The following is a 19,934-nucleotide window of genomic DNA, read 5'->3' on the forward strand; positions in this document are numbered from 1 at the left end:
TCCAGTTAAAAGCTGTGTACCTGTCTAAGAATCTGTGGATTCTTAAACATTACAGTAGTTTCCCCTTATCTGCAGTTTCACTTCTTCTGGTTTCAGTTAGCCACTGCCAACTGTGGTCCAAAAATAATAAATGGAAAATTCCATAAATAGACAATTCACAAGTTTTGAATTGGGCACTGTTTTGAGTATTGTGAAGAAATCTCTTGCCCTCCTGCTCCATTCCACCTGGGACATGAATCATCCATTTGTCCAGAAGGTCCATGCTGTAGATGAGGCCCACTGGTCAGTACCGTAGGAGCTATCTCTGTGAGTAGGTCGACTGTTGTGGTGTCTCATCACATAGACATTTTATCATCTCACACCACCACGAAAGAAGAAGGGTGAATACAGTACAATAAGATATTTTGAGAGAGAGAGAGCACAGTCACATAGCTTTTTTAACAGTATTTGCTACAACTGTTCTGCTTTTTTATTGTTAATCTCTTACTGTCTTAATTTATAAACTAAACTTTATCATTTTAATAAATGTATATGTGAGAAGAAACATAGAATACATAGGGTTTGGTACTATCTGTGATTTCAGACATCCTTTGGGGGTCTTGGAACATGTCCCACGTGGATAAGAGGGGATGACTATATATTTTTTTAATACCATAAGAATACATTTTCTGGAGTTGATTATTATTTTCTTCAAACTGTTTCTTTTCTTGCTGTAATTCATTCATTTAATAAAATAATATTAATCACATGCCTGCAGCGTATCAAACCTGGCACTGGGCCCCTCCATGCTGTGGATTCAGCAAGCCATGGCCTCTGTGTTATGGTCCAGATCGTGTGTCTCCTCATTAGATTTAGTCATTAAGTCACTACACAAAACCTAGTAGTAGCGCTGTGAAAGGAAGTACAGGTTTTAATGAGAGTGAACAATAGGAGGTCTAAACAGAATCAGAGAGTCAGAAGAGATTTGCTCTCCTAAAGAAATGGCAAATTTATCAGAGACCCAAAGGATGATGGGAAGGGAGCAAGAGGCCAATCCCTGGGTTTCCCTGTCTCCATCTTTACATAGCTACCAAGAGAAGAGTTTTTTCTCTTTCTCCCTTTGCCCACCAGCCCCTATAATCATTTAATTGCCAATATACCTGGTATTCAAGAAAATAAATTCCAATTTCAACACACAGGGAAGCTTTTCAGGAAGTTACTTATATTCACAAATACACTTTTGGTGAAGATAGCTAATATCTGTGCGGACATTTTTGCTTAGTATTTGCAAGGTATTTCTTAAGGAAAAATTTTATGGAAGTTAGAAAACTATAGCACTATAAGACAAATGTTTTTAAATTCTCTAGGTCCTCCCTCCCCCACCATTTCTGTGAATGCTAGGTGTTGTGCCATGCCATTTTTGATTTCCAGAACACCTGATTTTGCGTGACACCAAGGTTGGTCTTGTACAAAGTGAAGGGCATGGATTTGTCTCCAGCCCTCCAAGAGCTCACAGAAATATCCAAGGTGGGGTCTGCCATATATAGAATACACCACAGGTTAACTAAAATTTTTAAAAAGTGTTTTAATTTTTGACTGGATAATTGAGGCTAGCACATGAATAGATTGAGGGTAAGCACATTTCATGAGGAAAGCAGGAGGAAAAACACATTTGTTGTAGAGAAGGGAGGCAACATTTAGGGAAACCCGGGTGCAGACACAGGGCAGGCTGAGGGGAATTTGCTAGTCTTCCTTTGATCATTGTGGGAATCTTCTAAAACCTTCCTCTCGCCATTTGCATAGACCTGAGGAGAATTTGCAGGCAACTGCTGAAAGCAGTCATCTGCCCCAAGACTTCTTAATGATCTCCTTTTCCACTGTGATGTTTTTAGGACATTCCACACATTTTGATTCTCTCTGAATGAAGCATTCACGTTGCCATTCAACACGTCTAGTTTGGTGTGCATTCTAAGTCAAATGACACAAGAAGCTATTTGTGGCATTCAGCAGCTGCAGAAAGAAGAGGCCGTTTTTTTGGGGGGAGGGGGTGTTAAACACAATTCAAGTGAAGCTAGAAAGTTCAGCGTATAGAGTTATCCTGCTGATGAGCAGTTATCATTGCCCTGAGGAAGAGGAAAAGGGAGGGAACTGAGCACAGACGTGAATTTTATCCTATTTCAACATGGGACACCCTGCCAGACCAAGTTCTCCATAGCTGCTCTGGGATTTATTTTGATAATGAATGTAATATATTGTCTGGAGTCTGCGGCTGATTCCTCTATCCCATGGGGTGCAGTTGGTGAGTATGTCTCTTCAGAAAGCAGTTGTAATAAGATAATTAAATTCCAGTCAGATTAAAAATGAATGTGGGTAAACATTAAGACAAGTATGGCAGAGTGCAGGCATTTTGAAACTGCCTTCAATAGCCTAAACATATACTTAATTAAATATGATTTGCTAATGAAAATTGATTGTGGCAGCTTCATTTAAACTTGTTTTTATCATATAATGATTTATATGGATTGCAGCACACAAAGAGATGAGTATTTCAGATAAGTGATAAAAGTGGATCGATCCGAGTCTTCTGAGAGCTACTATAGAGGTCTAGAAAAACTGTTTGACATTGTAAAATCGTATCTCTTTTATTTTCTCCTTAAATGTCTTACTTTTCTTTTTATTCTGGTTCAGGAAGACATTGATTGCTTCTGTCTTCATTGTCGGTCAAATTCGTAGAGTGATTTTTCCTAGCTCACCTTTTTTCTTTAGCAAAAAACAAACAGTGGACCAAATTATGAAATATCTACACTTGTCTTTACAATTCCAAGTTTTGACATTTTGGCTGCAGGTTAAAAATATCGTTAGGTACATGAGGAAGACTGGTCAATCTTAATCCTCTTGATATTATTTCATTTGCTGAGATGTGAAGAATTCTTCTGTTGTATTTCCTGCTTTCTCTTTCAAGCCTCTTCATTGCCCATGGGGAAGAGTTAAGCTTGTCATTTCCACAAAGTCGGTGGCCATTATGCACTATTAGCATTATTGTTTTGGGTACCATTTGATTTTTCTCAAATTCTATGTGGGTCTAATTATGTAGGCTCTGCAATCAACATGCCTCCCCTCCCCTCCAGCTGTGCCCTAATTGTATTGCCTTCTAGTAACAGGGAATGCCAACCAGCTTGGGGGGGGCTTCCCTGGTATCAATCCAGGAAGCTACATTGTGAAATCCTGGCTTTAGAAATATTCGGGTACTAGAATTTAGAGGTACTGAACAATCTATCTTCATACAGTAATCCGATGAGTTTTCTTCTTGTTTGCTCTCATGTGTTATTAATTTATTAAAAATCATATCTCTGAATTGAAAAGAAAAATCAGTGACAGAATATGAAAAATTGAATTTAGAGAAAGGTTTTATTTACATAAAAAGTCTTTGACTGACTGACTTTAATGAAAGTTCTGTACTTCCTAGATGAATTCCAGATAGCATTTTATGCCAAACTTTCTTTGCTTTTATGCTTCTCCTCCAACCTAATTACAAAACCCTGGTAGCACTCGTGCTTAATAAGGAACTATGGTTTTGCTGCTTGAAGAATTCTGCTGCTGCGTATTCAGTAGTTTAGGACAATGTAAAAATTTTTTTGAAAAGAACCCACACTTATCAAATAAAATATTATACTCACCTAGACTAACCCTTTCCCTTACTAGAAAACCAAATCCAGTTGGAGACTTTTAACTATAGGAATTGCAGTCAGTTCATCACCAAACCGAAGTGGTCTATCTTTATTTGTCTCATTTTCATTTTGCCTGTGAACCAACTGTCCTCTCCACAAAAGCAGTGGAGCATACCAGCCTATTAATTGTGGCATTCATCTTAACCATATGTGAAACAGCACAAGAAATCACAGGAAACAAGATGTGCCTAGTTGTCCTTTTTCTCTAAATATTTATACTTATTGATCATTAATTGGGAGGAAATCAGACAAAGGTAAATGTGATTTGCCTTTGGCCATTTAAAATTAATTATGTTTTATATTCTTGGATAGTGTGATTTCAGGGTCAGCCTCTCTCCAACTGAAACCACTCTTTTTCAGATTCCTTTGTTGTAAGGTTTTTACCTTTTAGTTATAAATTGATGTGGATTTTCTCTTAGCCCTAGTTGTTCAGTTAAATGTTGCTGCTGCATCATTGTTTCAGAAATGTTTTGTATAAGTCCTTAATCTGAGCTTGGTTACAGATACTAGGTAGTTTATAAATATTCAGAAATCTTTCTGGAGGTATGATATCTACTTTGTCAAAAGTGAGGTTCAAAGGGGCACAAAGTTTATAAAATATGGTCTTTCTAAGCTGGAAGGAAACAAGGGTATTCTTTTGAGACGTGACCACAAATGAGAGCCTGCCAAACCAGAGGGCTTTCTCTCTCAGGTCTTCTGTAAGTGACAACCCGGGAATCATTTTCACAAACCAGTATTTCTTTGAGTGTCACGGTGTCTCCTGTAGGTGGCGACCTTCTACCTTATTTTGTCAGTTTCCTCTGGTATTTATTAGAAAGTCTTCCTTTGCCCTCAATTTTTTTCTGAGTAGAAAATTTCTCCTAAGTATAGATTCCTTGTAGGTTTTAAAACACCATTAATCAAGCAGGTCCTTGATAATATCCAATTTTAAAAATATAAGAGAGCTCAGAGTATAAAGCACTTTAGCTAATCATGGGAGTCTTTTAAATTAGATCTCTAGGATCATGAAATTATACTTGGGCTTTTCATTCTAAAATGAGATTTTCTTTTTCTTCCCTGAAGATTTTAGAAGAAAGGTTGCATCAGTTTATTTTTTCTTTTCAAAGATTCATTTTCTTTTAGGTTTTTTTCTTAATTGGAAGAGTATATAATTATGTTAAATTTAAATAGCACAGAAAATATGTTTTAATTTCCAAGCGATTTAAAATTATTCTCTTCTTTAATAAGATGTGCTAGACCCATATGTATTTTTCTTTCCTGAAAAGAGCCTTTATTTACCTAATATAGTCTTTGAGAATGAATTAGATGAATCAGTACTACTTGGGTAGATGGATTAGGGCTATACAACATGCCATGAAGAATAATTGCTTCAAGTATAAGAGGATACAGTTAATGAAATAATGCTCTTTCTGCAAGATGGACATAGTTCACTTTGGGGGAAGTTATCCTTGAAATAAAATGACATATTTTTGAAATACAGAGTTACTAAAGCCCTGCCAAGCAAGGCTTCTTTATAAAGGTTAACATTTGAATTATAACTTGAAACATGAATAGAGGCATGTGGAGTAGATCAGTCAGGAACCAAGCCTCCCTGGTGAATTAATAGCATGTGCAAAGACACAGAGGCAGAAATGAGTTTTGGATGGTTGGATCCCCGTCTCACGGGCCATTCCCAGTGAAGGCAGCAGGTAGCATGGTGTATTGAGAAAGCTGCATTGCAAGATGGAGAATAAGAGGAGATGCTGGGTAGCTCTGTGATCTACTACAGGTCACTTATTTGTCAAATAAAGGGATTGGATTCAATGTTCCTTATGACTTTCTTCAGCTCTAACTTTCTGGGGATCTATGAAATCTCCCTGTTTTGACTGTCCCATGTTATATGAGTACTCACCATTAATTCCAACTTCAGGCCTGATCCTCTTCATAAAGCTGTCCCCTGTCTGTCCCACCTCATTTCCACTATATCAGGACTGTCTCTGGACAATCCCAGCCCTGCACTAGGGGGACTGTGTACCTTTCATCCCCGCAGGCATGGCTGCACTTCGAATGCTGTGTCAGCAGGGCTCCCTTTGTGTTTTGGACTTTTTTGATTTGGGTTTCTTTTTTCCATAGCATGTTTTCTGTCTGCCTCGCCTTTCATTTGTTCAACATTTGTCACATGAATATCGTGGCTTGACTAAACTAGTCGCAGTGATAGCAGACGTTTTGAAATTGACCGAGCAGATGGTAGCAATGGTATTGGATTAAATTATTAACCAGGATCCACAGCAGAAGCCTTTAGCTTCAACACATGCAGAGTGAAGAGTGTTTCCTAGCATCAAAATTAACTGGCAAAGTGGGTGCCAGATCAAGTTCCTTCTAAAGAATTGATACATTATCATCTATTAAGGTTTCCCTTTGGGCACCCAACCATTACCCCCACCCCATATTGATGAAGAGAGAGATTTCCATTTGTCTTTTTTCTAATATGTCATATGATTCATCATTAAAGATTAATTCAGAAGCAGAGGAAAGGAAAGATCATTGTACCAACGAAGTTCTAGAATATTGGTGATTTTTAATGTACTTCTGTAAAATAACATAATTCATGGGACAGTTAAAATAATTCTTCTGGAGTATCTGGGATCGGATATATATTTTCATTCTGTGGGCAGTATCTCTGCAGCATTACCTTTTAGACATGTGTGTATTTACCTCATCATGCAACTGTAAAAATTAGAATACGTAAGTGTGAGATCATACCCATGTATATTCAAATTTTCCCACTTATCTAAAAAAGGCTTTATTGCTGGCTTATCCAAAACTAGCATCCTATCCAGGATCGTGTATCTGGTTGTAATGTTCCTTAAATCTCTTCTAATCTGGCACATTCCCATTATTGTTATTAATTATTTAATCTTGACTTATTGGAGAGTCCAGAACTGCATCATGTCTCACTTTAAGTTAGACTGATTGCTTTCCATTTTTCTTCTAGCTCTTTTCTTTCCTGTAAACTGGGTAAGTTTAACTTGTCAAAATGTTCAACTTATATTTACCATAGGTGATGCTTATACTTAGTATTTCATCACATCAGTGGGCTCCTACTATCAGTTGCCACCATTAGTGTCTTCTAGGTGAGGGAGATGCCAGGCTGGTCCTTCCACTGTGTGGTTGCTCTAATATTCCTCTTATGTGGCAGCTCTTCAGTTATGACTTAAACCTGGCAAGTAAATCAAGGAAAGGTAGAAGGTTTAAATACCTAAGATCTTAGAATACTAAGATATGAATAGTAGTAATTTATAAGAAAAATGGCTGATACAAAAATTAAAAGATTAGTTCTTAAGTCACAAGTGACCAATTCATCTTTTGGTTTGTTTCTAATCAGTTAAATGCCAAATGGTAGGAACCTACAGTTCAGTTTGTCTTGAATAATAATAGTTTTTTGATCTGTTGTGTCAAATTCTTAAAGTTATTTTTTAATACCACAAATTATAATTGTATTAACAGATGACTTTTACTGTAGATTTCTAAAAATTCCTTTAATCATGTCAACTTTTTAAAAATAAATCTTGAGACCAATGATTTTTCTTCAAATTACTCCAAACACTTACTGTCCTATGAAGTTAAATAAATTTTAAAAATTATACTTAAAAATAAGGTTGCCAGATTCAGCAAATACAAGATGCCCAGTTAAATGTGAGATAAACAATTAATTATATTTTAAGTGTATCCCACTCAATATATGTATTGATATATTGTATATAAAAAATTATTTTTTATCTTTCTGAAATTCAACTTTATCTAGGCATCTTGTATTTTATCTGGCAGCCCTATTTTTAAAATTCACTCCCTTATTTACATATTTATTGACTGTATTAATTTACCTGTCTGTGTTATTAATTTTTTTGAGCTTTAATAATTGTTATTTGGATAGATAAGAATTATAGACTATACATAGTTGCTCTCAGTGTGAAAGTGTTCATAAAAACATGAAACATAATTCTTACCTCCAAAACTTAAAGTAATGGGAAGATTTTGATTAATTAACAGGATAGGACTAAGACATTTTTATGAGTATTTAGATGATGTCAATTTTTAGGATTTCTCAAATCCCTTACTACTAAGGGTGTTGTAGATTTTATTGGCCCAGAAGGCTTGTGTTGCTCTGTGCCGTGATGTTTTCCAATGCTCCTAATAGTCTGAAAAGCATAAGAATGAATGGGTGTGTCTGTGGATTTCAAAATTATATTTCAAGTATCTTAAACTTGTATAAAGATGAGTACATCTGAATTTATTTAGTCATGTATAGTCTTTCACTTTAGATGTTAAACTGTATTTTAGAAAATGGCCTAAAACTAATTAACAAGCAGTGAAAGCACCATTTATAGGTAAGTGTGGGCTGAGAAGTTTTCTATTTGAAGAGCTAAAACTCCTTTGAGAAGTGCTTCTGGGGATCATTTAGTACATGGCCCTGACCAGAACTCTGCTCTGTGTGATTTTTCTTTCCCTTCCCTCCTCTTCAACTTGGAAGAACAGTGATCTTTATTGATTGTATGTTTCATTTTCAATTGCTCAAGGATTCAAATTTTGTGTAGTTCAGAATGTGCATATATATGATATAAACATGCCTTATTTCTGCATATAACCCCTGTGTACAATATTTGAAAGTATTCCCTTTTAACTAATATTGCTTAACAATGTTTGTGAAAGTTTTTGGATTCAGAATCAAGACTTTTAGTGCCTTAAGTGCATTTAGTGCACTAGGAGGGCCTGTGGTTTTGTGTCAGCGGGGACTGGGGAGGGGGTAGATTGTGAGGAGGGGGATGGGCTCGGCTAGATCCATGAATTCTGGAGCCTTAGACAGCTCTGCTCTTAAGAAGCTTTTCGGTTTAAAAGATATAATCTTTGTCCCTCATAAAACTAGTGACGGTGTATCTTAAGATACAAAGATGAAAGCATGGGCAATAACAGAGTCATTTATTAAATGACTAGGGTTTAAATTTTTAAACTTTGTACCTTAGGTATAGTTGGTTCCTGAAACGTACCATGGACTGTCACACATTGGCTTGGTTTTATTAACCAAGGAGTTATAGAAAGAGAAACCCAGCTGAGAATGAATTCCAACCTTCTCGACTTTTGTGTGGATTGTGACACTGTTTTCCCAACCTGTCCCTGCCTCCTTGCCCATTCACTTTCCATTTAGCACCAGGGATCTGTTAATATGGGGCACTTGCCCTACAGCTTTCCTTTCTAAACTCCTGCAGGCATTTCCTTGCCCACCACCTACAGCCCACTCCCTGTGGCAGGAAGGAGGGGGGGGCTGCTCCGCCTCTTCCCACAGGGCTCTCCTGTGACAGGTGTGTTAGGGGACCTTCCTGCGTCATCCTGTCCTGTGCTTTACTTAAGAGTCTCCTCTTCTCCTGTGTTCTCTGATAGCTGGTCCTCTTCTAAATGAGGAAGGCGCGCTTTATCATTTTCCTGGGAACTTCATGGTCATATTCCTCTCCCTAGACTTAGTCATTGTGTTATTATTTTTATCTGTTTGGGTGTGTCCCCCTGTGGTGCACCCCCCCCCCAATCCCCTGTGAATTTCCTAAGGTCAGCGAACAGCTGAGTTTGACTCCCTTTTAGCCTGGCTGCCTAACACAAGCCAGCCAATAAGTATTCTGTATAAAATTATTGAATGATCGAACATGAATGCATAGCTAGCATAGTAAAAGATTTTTACTTTGCGTAACATTCCTCAGTCTCTTTACTAGTGTGTTGGATACTTTTGTGTACGCACTCCTGGCAAGTGATCAGATAACTGTAGAAGTGATCAGATGGTGCCTGGAAAAAAATGTAAAGTGCTGATTAGAATTACGATTTCATTTCAGTGAAAGATTAAGCAAAAGAGCTGAAACCTTATGAATAAGGATATGAATATTATGCAATAGTGGTGGTAATAGAATTCCAAAATCCTGGACCAGGATAAGCCACCAGGATTATTCAAGTGATGCCACAGCATATTTTTCTCTGGAACATTTGACAATATTGTTGGGCAACAATGATTTGCCCTTATTATTTATGTGTCTTAATAAGGACTCTTGTGTGAGGTATATTAACTTGAAATGTACTAACTAAAGAAGTCTTTTAAAAAGTTGTTAAGTGCTAATGAAAGAGGAATCAGGAAACCTAGATTCTTGTTTTAGCTCTGATTTGCATTAGCTTCTAAATCTCAGTTTTATCATTTTTAGCTGAGGATTCAATTTACCTTTCTAGTTCATTGAAAAACATAACTATAGCCATAACAGAAGTAAGAAAGTTCCCGAGAAGCAGGATGGGGGAGCAGATTGCCCTAAAATAGATACATTGAACTTGAGATGATATGAAATTTGAGTAGAGATTCGCAAATGGAACTAAAGGGCAGGTGAATGATAATAGAAATGAAGATTGAACAGGATGTTTAAAGGCAGTAGCTTAAGCCTTGAGCCCGCAGTCTTTTTCTCTAAAGGTCTAGATAGTAACTGTTTTCAGCTTTGAGGGCCATATGGTCTTAGTTGTAGCTACTCAACTCTGTGGTTACAGCCCAAGAGCGCAGCCTTAGACAGTATATAAAGAGATGAGTGCAGTAGTGCCCCATACAACTTTATCACTGGACACTGAAATTTGTATTGCATATAATTTTCACATTATGAAATACTCTTCTTCTTTTAATTTTTTTTCAGCCATTTAAAAATGGGCTGACTTGGCCGGGCACGGTGGCTCACGCCTGTAATCCTAGCACTCTGGGAGGCTGAGGCAGGCGGATTGCTCGAGGTCAGGAGTTTGAAACCAGCCTGAGCAAGAGCAAGACCCTGTCTCTACTATAAATAGAAAGAAATTAATTGGCCAACTAATATATATAGAAAATTAGCCGGGCATGGTGGTGCATGCCTGTAGTCCCAGCTACTCGGGAGGCTGAGGCAGAAGGATTGCTTGAGCCCAGGAGTTTGAGGTTGCTGTGAGCTAGGCTGACGCCACGGCACTCACTCTAGCCTGGGCAACAAGCGAGACTCTGTCTCAAAAAAAAAAAAAAAAAAAAAAAAAAATGGGCTGACTAGGTTTGACCTAAGGGCCATAGTTTGCTAACTTCTGCCTTATACCAACAAAATCATTCAAGTTTCGAGGGGGAGCAAGTAAATAGCACAGGGCAGAGGTTTAAAGACTAGATTTTTGAAGCTTGTTTGGAGGTGTCAGAACCCAGAGAAGGAGCAATCAGATATAGGAAAGGAACTAGCATGCTATAGTGTCAATGAAGAAGAGTTCTAGGGGTAAGTGGTTAGCAGTATATGATTAAGAAGATAATTAGAAAGATAAGGAAAAAGAAAAATACCGTTGGTACTAGTTAGAAGTCCACTGATGACCACTGAGAATTTTTTTAAAAAACTCTTAGAGGTAGAATATTAGGAGATAGAAAAGATAAAGCATATTAGGAAATAGAAAAGATAAATATGTGGGTAAAAACTGGAAGCAGGGCATTTAGAGCAGTCATTCAGGGGCTGGCAGGTTAACTCGAGACAAGCAGGAAGACAGCTGTGGAGTCTGCATGGCTGATTCCCTTCCGTGGAAGCATGACCCTTTATTAAGCTCCAGGCTGCTTAATAATCTCTTGAGATTTTATTCATCGATTTAACATACACTTACATATGCTTACCACATGCCAGATATTGTTCTAAGGACTTTATCAGTAATAACTCTTTCAGTTGTCATAACCTTGTGATATAAATAGTGTTGTTATTCCATTTTGCAGATGAGCAAACCAAGGCATAGAAAAGTCACTTCTCTAATAAATGACTAGTAACTTGAGTAGGATGGCTTCAGAGTTGGCAGTTGAGCTCTTTACTGTGATGTGCTCTCAAGGGTTCCACGTCTAGAATATTAGAACTCTTTTATTGTTTGTTTGTTTGGGTTTTTTGTTGTTGTTGTTTTTGTTTTTTTGGTTTTTCTTTTTACTGTTGCTACTCTTATATGGCTGAAGTTGGAATAGGAAGTACCATGGATTTATATCTTTTCTATTGAATGAACAGATTGAACAATTCTATTTTATTATCATTTTATTTTATTTATTTTTTAGAGACAGGGTCTCACTCTGTTGCCCATGCTGGAGTGCAGTGGGACCATCACAGCTCACTGCAACCTTGAACTCCTGGGTTCAAGTGATGCTCCTACCTCAGCCTTCTAAATAGCTGATACCACAAGTGCATGCTACTGTGCCTGTTAACTTTGTAATTTTTTTTTTTTTTTTAAGAGATGGGTTCTCACTATGTTGCTCAGGCTGGTCTTGAACTTCTGGCCTCAGGTGATCATCCCACCTCAGCCTCCCAAAGTGCTGGGGTTACAGGCGTGAGTCACTTTGCCTGGCCTGGATCGAACAATTTTAAAATACTAGCCACTTCCATAAAGATGTGGCTCTTCAAAAAAAAACAAACCATGACATTAAGGCATGCAAATTATATGATGAAGATACTTCCCTGTTCTCATGCGTATATGAAGGTTATAAAGAGATGACAGTATTATTGGGGAAAACTTTATAATGAATAAACTCTTATAAAATACAACTTAATATGCAACACAATAAATGTGATAATTTATTGGGTTTATTACCCAAAGATCTGGATTTATGGGGTTACGAGGCAGCATGGAATAGGTGCATAGAGCATGAGATGCCCCAGGATGCTGGGACGGAAGCCGCCTCCTGCCCCTGGCTTCCCCACTGACAGGTGTGCACTCACATACAGTCAGCCCTCTGTGTCCAAGGGGTCTGCATCCGGATTCAACCAGCCACAGATTGAAAAGATTTGAAAAGAAATGAATAACAATATATCAATAAAAAATAATACAAATTTTAAAACCAACACAATGTAACATAACATTTACGTTGTATCAGGTATTAAAAGTAATCCAGAGATGACTTAAAGTATATGAGAGATGTGTGCAGGTTATATGCAAATACTGCACCATTTTATATTGGGGACTTGAGCATCCATGGATTTGGGTATCTGAGGTGCGAGACCTAGAACGGATTCCAAGGGCCAACTGTAGTGGCCTTGTCTTTCTACAACTGTGGCCACTTATTATCAGACATGATATTGAGTGAGAAAGGAAATAACTCCACCTGTGACTCTTACTACAGTTCATTTTCTAAGAGGGGAAGAGCGCTTCTCTAGTCCTGGTGGATTGGAAATGTGTCTCACAACCTGAAGAATACCTCTCCCTCTTTAAAACGATTCATCTTGAGAGTTTTGTTTTCTTGCCATCACCTCCTTCAAAGTTTTACTCAAATCTCACCTTTTCAATGAGGACCACCCTGACTCCTATAATGCTACAACATGGCCACCCTACAACCTTCAAACCCTCAACCCTTCTTTTATCTTGTTCGACTTTTTTCTTTTGTCCGTTGCACTTATCACCTTCTGATATACCATGCAATTGTACTTATTGTCAAATAATGTAAGCTCCATGAGGGCTGGATCTCACCTGTTTTTGTCCAATGATTTATCCCACCTGAATGAAAGAATGGCACTTATTCGTAGTATAGGTGCTCAATATTTATCTTTTAATGAATGAGTCTATGTTGAGATGTCATTTTTGAGTACATGAAAACCTACATGCTGTGGAGGATTGAGCATAGTGAGTGCTTGTTTCCTTGAAAGAACAGTTTCTGTTTTCAACTGGAAGTATGTATGGTGACACTTAACCTGAAACACTTGTGGATTATGAGTAGGAGTGTTTCTGCCCAGAACTCTCCCTGTCTCTGATGCAGAGAGCAGAGCGAGATTACTCTTGCAGATAAATTTGTTTTCCAAAGGGGAATTTTGCCCACCAATTTAAGGCAGTTCTAGAATCTGACGTACAGTCTCAGTTGTTTCTCATTTGCCATCTGGCAATTTAATTGCTTTAAAGTTATGCATAGGATGAAAGAAGACAAATTGGAAATCTGTGATAATATGCATGGTAATATGGTAATATTTCTATTTTCTTTATTTTTTGGTGTGCTTTTGTTGTTTTCAAAAAATAAGATTAAGGGGATAAAAAGATTTGAGAAGGAATCATGCCAAAAGCTTTCCCTAGAGAGAGCCCCTTATATAAACTTTATTCTTTGACTAAGAGCCTTTGTTACAAACTAAATGTTTTGAATTAGTGGATTATTACATTTTTCCATTCAGTTGTAAGTCTGGCCCAAAGCTATGAAATAAGAGGTTGTCTAAATCGTTTCAAAACTGTCTGGCCATGAAGTAGAACTGGGGTGAGATGTGAGAAGCATTTTTTCCTTTGTCCTTCTTCATAGTATTTCCTGATCTGTGTTCTTCTTTTTGTTCCTGTCCCTTTGCTACTGGAGTATGTCTCTAATGCCTATTTATTACCCCATTTCTGATTTCTCTATTTGTGTTTTCCCAGTACTCTGTGGTTAACTGCAAATGGGCAAAGGTACTAGAACTTCACACAGTATATTCAAGTTAAAGAGTAACTCAAGTAGTGTGTGTCTGAGACTACTATGAGGAGAGGACGATTGTGGAATTCTAAAAACTGGGAGCTATGGTGAGAATTACATTTAAAATATTAAAATAATTAGGATACTTTATCTAATTTCTCATTTGGAAGCGGGAATTATATTTTAGGGCTTTTTTTTTTGAGAGTTGTGGCAGCTAAATGTAAATATGCACACACTTTGGAACATACAATGATGATTCTCAATCATGGGCAGTGAAGAGTGGGAAGGCAGGACATCCTAATTTGCACAAAAATGCACCCAAGTCATAATTTGCAGCTCCTGGGAGATTCTATTCTGAAGTTTTACTGCTTGTACACGTTCCCTTGGTATGGGAGGCAGAGCCTAGGGGCGTGGTTGGGAAACAATAGTTTTGCTTTTTTCCCCCCTCCTAAATCAGTTCAAATCCCATGCACCCTGAATTAACTGGAATTGCTCTCAGGCTTGTCGGCTCCTATAAAAAGATCTGGAAGTTCATAGTGGCCTAGTGAAATAGGGAACACGTTTGTTTCATCTTGACTTCTGTGGAGGAAAATCTGCACTATTTTTGTAGACTCCAGAGAGGAGAAACTTGTGATCTGTTGGAGAGAAACCGAATGAATGGGCACCAAGGCACAAAGCCTGATGTGGCTGTCATGCAAATAAGAACCGTGATTGGCTTTCCCTTTCTTTCTGTGGCACGATGTCACTGGCTGCTCTCAGCCTTAAAGATTAGGTTTCAGTGGGAGTTTTTCAGGTTCAAGGACTGTTAATGGTTTGTAACTGCCTGACAATAAGCTCAACCTCAAAGTTACATCAGCTTGGGCAGATGTCTGAGGATATGAGACCCGGGGAAGAAAAGTTACAATCTGGAGCAGAAGGACGCAGCTTGCCACCTGCCTGCTGGACTGAGCTTTTAATGTGATTTAAATTTCTAAGCCCTATTTAGGCGTCCTGGAAATGGTGGTCTTCATCAACACAAAGATTAAGTCTTTCATTAAACTTTTTAAGAAGAAAAGTAAGTAGTTCCTTTTCTCCACAGTACCTGTTGTATGGTGTGTGTGTGTGTGTGTGTGTGTGTTTTATGTCCTACTTCATCCTTTTGTGTAATGAAATTAGAGTGTGAAAAAGCGTAATTGGCATGAGTTAAACCCTGTTCTATACCAGGCTGTTTAAATACCTCAGACTTTTGTAACTCTAGGACAGTATTATGTGATCTTAGTACGTCTGATTTATTTATGGTTGGGGTTTTAAGTGAATTCACTTCTTTTGTGCTTCTCAAAAGAAGTCCTTTGAAGGAAGAGGAAAACTCTCATATTTAACTTATGTTTCCCTTGGTACACAGTGTGTGGTTTTTTGATTCTTTGGCCAAATGTGCAGCTGAGGCAAGGGAACCTCTGTGTAATATATCACATATTTTTAGTGGGGATAATCCCCTAAAACTCCCTGGCATTCTCTGTTATGCGTTTAAGAGCCTGCGGACAAACTGTCTAGACTGATCAGTGATTGTTGTAAAGTACAAAGCTTTTGTGGCATGGCTTCATTGTGTACTTAGTGTTGGTTTAAATTTCTTTAATGGAGGTGTTTCTTCATTCTGCGAAAATTTAATTTTTATAATTATACGGCTTTGTTTTTGCGTAGTTGGTGGTTTAGTTTAACTTTTTGATTAATAACTTAAACTGGATACATGTGCATGAGTAGGGACGTTGGTAAGAGAAGCTTTGGAGGAAGCAACAAAGAACAGCACTCTGGGCTCATTTTCTGCAGCTCCCTTGAAGGCTGTTTTTGGATGGACAGATTAAAATCTGCCCTGGCGACAGGGAGGTACACCAGGGAAGACACAACTGCTCTTTCATAGAAGCCAGTTGGTAGCTGTACACTGGGGCTAATGGTGTGATTATGACACAGTCACGAATGCCGTTACTTAGATTTGATTGTTAATTGGCAAATAGGAAACATTTCAATTTTCAGTATTTTTTAACTGTTAAGTATGGTAACTCTTTAAAATAAATGGACGCCAGCATAAAACACTGTGATGAACTCTGGATACACGTTAGGGGACACACGGCAGGTGTGGCCCCTGAGCTAGAGCCTCTGAAGCACAAATGAGAGTTAAGTCAGTTAAGTCTTTGTGGATTTTATGAGTTAAGATTGATAGTTATATGCACCATGCAAAGCATTTGTTTAACAAGAGATTGTGTGAAATACTGGGTGCCTAATTTGCATGCTGCTTTTGTCAAACATCATGTGCAGAAAGCACACAGGACATTTCTGTTTTTAACTTGATATCGAGCTCTCAATGTTTATTTTCTTATTTAGCAATTTATGGAGCAGGTGGGATCCTTTAAAAAATGAGTTATTCTTTTCAGGATTCATAGCATTGTAAAAATTTGTAGCTGTAGAAAAGATGGTATATGGCAGGGGTCCCCAAACTATGGTGAGTTGTATACTTATTTCATTATATGATACAATGTAATAATAATAGAAATAAAGTGCACAATAAATATAATGTACTTGAATCATCCTGAAACCCTCTCCCTCCTCCACCCTGTCCCCAGTCCATGGAAAAATTGTCTTTCATGAAGATGGTTCCTGGTGCCAAGAAGGTTGGGACCGCTTGTATATGGTATGAAAGCTAACCCGTGGCCCAGATTTACAGGGGCAGGGAAAGGCACAGTTCCTCCTCAGTGACAGTTCTGAAGTTTGGGCTCCTTTACAATAATTTTCATTCTTCCTGCCACCACCATGCTTTTCCATGAGTTATTTCTTGAGCTGAGGGCTTTATGCATGTTAGTTCATTTCATCTTTATAACAGCCGTCATAACTGTGTTGTGGGGTATGTTTAGTTAATCTAAAATATGTTCAAATAGATTCAATAGTTCATGCATGCTTTTCCACTTTACTTTGTGAATCTGGCTTGTGTCCTAGTTTCCTGGTACATGTTATGTTGTAGAAATGGGTATGGCCAGTGTGCACTCTATAGCATAGTTCAGACACAGGGCAGATTTGCCCTTACGATTCGAGTGTCTGCTGGTTTTACAGGAGTTAGACTTGTCACCTTCATGCAAATGCCTCAGCACAGGGACATTCTCCTATACTTCTCCAGTCTCTCCCATGCCTGGGTTACGTGGCAGATATATAGAAAGTGTTAAGAAATTGCTGATGAATTTGTTTTGGTGCCCGTCAGCTTCATTTCGGGCTCCACTGATGCCCCAACTTAGGTTGTATGGTCAGGAAAAATGAAATGAAGAGGTCCCAGGCCTTAGGGGGATTAAAGGAAAATTATTATAGAGATTTATCTTAGTGTCAGGATTACCTATCATTTTCTCCTCTAATGCTTTGGTATCTTTTGTGTTGGGAAAATTCAGTTGAATTGGATTGTGTTGGGAAAAGTCAATCACATTATAATTTAAAAAAAAATCAAACACTTTAATATAAAAGTATTCCTTGAAAGCAAGAAATGCAGAGAAAATTTCATAGCTTAAATGGATCTCTGCATCTATTAGCTATACCATTTAAATGTATTAAATTGGATGTTTATGCTTAATTTTTAAAAAAATTGAATGCTTATGCATAATTGAGTTTATAACAGTGATGCTTTTTATTTTTTTATTTATTTCATCATATTATGGAGGTACAAATATTGTTAGGGTTACAAATATTGCCCCTGCCCCCCTCCCTCCCCCCAATGTGTCCAATCCCCTAGACAGTGATGCTTTTTAAATAATACATTAGAGGGAGAACATTTGATGTCTACCTCCTGGTAGGAAATTCATTTCTGTCAGGATGAGCTAACATTTACTGATGCAATGGCATTGTATAACTGAATAGCCGATATTTGTTATGGCAGGATTCAGTAGGAACTGGTTGTCTCTATCAATTTTGTCAGTCCTTTATTGACATTGGAGTAGAGGGAGGACCTAAAATTCTGGAAAGAAATTAACTGAGCAAATAATTCTATGAAAACATTGTATGGAAGATGGGCGGTTTCAGCTTTTCCTTTACAGACTTTTAGAACACTGTGGGTAAAACACTTGGAGTCTAAGATTAAATATCATTTTTTTAAGGCAAGCATGAAAATGAAGTTTACTGAAGAGAGAAAGATAGGATTATAGGGCAAGAGTGAGATAGAGGTTTATAGAGCGAGACACAGACGCAACAGATAACAGCAGGAACCATTGTCACAGCAAAGGGAGAGCAAAAGGAAGGGCACAAAAAGGGCTAAATCTCATGTAGAATTTGCTCCCTTTTCCCCTGGCTGGCCCTTACCCATCGAAGTGTTGAGTACCAAAATGCCATCTTGATGTAAATATTTGGAGCCACTGAAGCTTAATTTAACACTTGCATTTGTTCTTTCTCTCTCTAGCGGTTTCCAACCTAGATGAGGAGAGCCGTTGGACAGTCCACTACACTGCTCCATGGCACCAGCAGGAGAATGTGTTCCTTCCCACCACAAGACCCCCCTGCGTTGAGGACCTGCACCGCCAAGCCAAGCTCAACCTCAAATCAGTATTGAGGGGTAAGATAGCATCCTCTGTGAGCTTGTTTTCTGGAATTACTGACTGTTAGAATTGAGAGTATAAATCTGATCTCTATCTGTAAAAGATGTGTTTATATTGAATGTATAGTATGCCATGCCATTTATAAGATGTCATAAATACAACCTCATATATGCCTAAATGTTCTGGTCTCTATAGAAACCTGCTTGTTTACAGATATGCAAATCTGTCTTCAAACAGTTCACTCCTTCTTAAAAACAGTTTAGCATGTTTAAACCACCAGTACTAATTTTATCCAAACAAACCCCTGCTGACATGTGATACATTTTGCCAGTATCTTTTAAAAACATGGTGAATATTCAAAGCAAATTTGTTTTTCTGAACAAATTTGTTTGTTCTGTTTAGTTCAAGCTGGGTGGAAAGAGGACTTATATAGAGACCTTGAAGAATTGCTAAATGGTTTGATTTGTGGGAACTTGTGTGGCTCTTGTGGAACTTGTGTGGCCCAGTGGTAACTGGGCTCCTCTGAGCATGGGTTCTGTCTGCAGATGGGCAAGGTGCACTGTGGTCGGTAGAAAATATAGACAGGGAATATTCCTATAACTAGTTTAAAATTCTCATTTTTAGTTCAACTTATTGTGTGCCAAAAAGGACTTCCCAAAGGTGATGAGGGAGGGATTTCTTCAAAGAAGAAGGTATGACTTGTAAAATTCAGAGACTTTTACTTAGAACAACGAAACAAAGTTCTTATTCTAACAGATGCTGCTCCTCCCATATTTCTTCAACCGTGCAATATTTTGGACATAAGTATACAAAACAAATATTTGTTACTGATCTGAAATTTAATTTGACTGGGCATCCTATATTTTATCTAATTGTGGAAGACTTAAATCTGGGAGAAATTCTGTCACTGATTCAAGAAAAACCTACCATGAGGACCCCTCTCATTTTTATGGTCATTTTTACTTGTACATCAGTCATTTATTAAGTGATTCATTTTATAATGTACTACTACTGTGATCCTTATGATTACTAGCTAACATTTATTAAACACTTAATGTCAGGTACTGTTCTAAGCTCACTAAATGTATTACCTCACTTAATACAATAATCTGCTTATTATTTCTATGTCCAGATGACAAAACAGAGGTATAAAGATTAGAAACTTGCCCAATATCTCCACAGTAGTTAGCAGTAGGACCAGGATTTAAACTTGGGCAATCTGAAGCTATAAAGCTCATATTCTTAACTGCTACACTA

At 37.8% G+C, this 19,934-nt stretch overlaps 1 protein-coding gene across 3 annotated transcripts in view; it reads left to right on the plus strand.

The window, feature by feature from the left end:
- The window catches only part of NHSL1 (NHS like 1), a 133,152-nt gene that overhangs the window by 53,154 nt on the left and 60,064 nt on the right, over nt 1–19,934 (plus strand). For 2 of the 3 annotated variants that reach the window (XM_012748041.3, XM_076002923.1), the window contains exon 2: nt 18,542–18,694. In XM_012748041.3, the coding sequence (XP_012603495.2) occupies nt 18,542–18,694 (153 nt within the window). Of the gene's footprint in view, nt 1–10,536; nt 15,194–18,541; nt 18,695–19,934 lie in introns of those variants that run through there. The other variant, XM_012748042.3, reaches the window with a different exon arrangement.

This window comes from Microcebus murinus, chromosome 5 (assembly GCF_040939455.1).
Source record: "Microcebus murinus isolate Inina chromosome 5, M.murinus_Inina_mat1.0, whole genome shotgun sequence".
NCBI lineage: Eukaryota > Metazoa > Chordata > Mammalia > Primates > Cheirogaleidae > Microcebus > Microcebus murinus.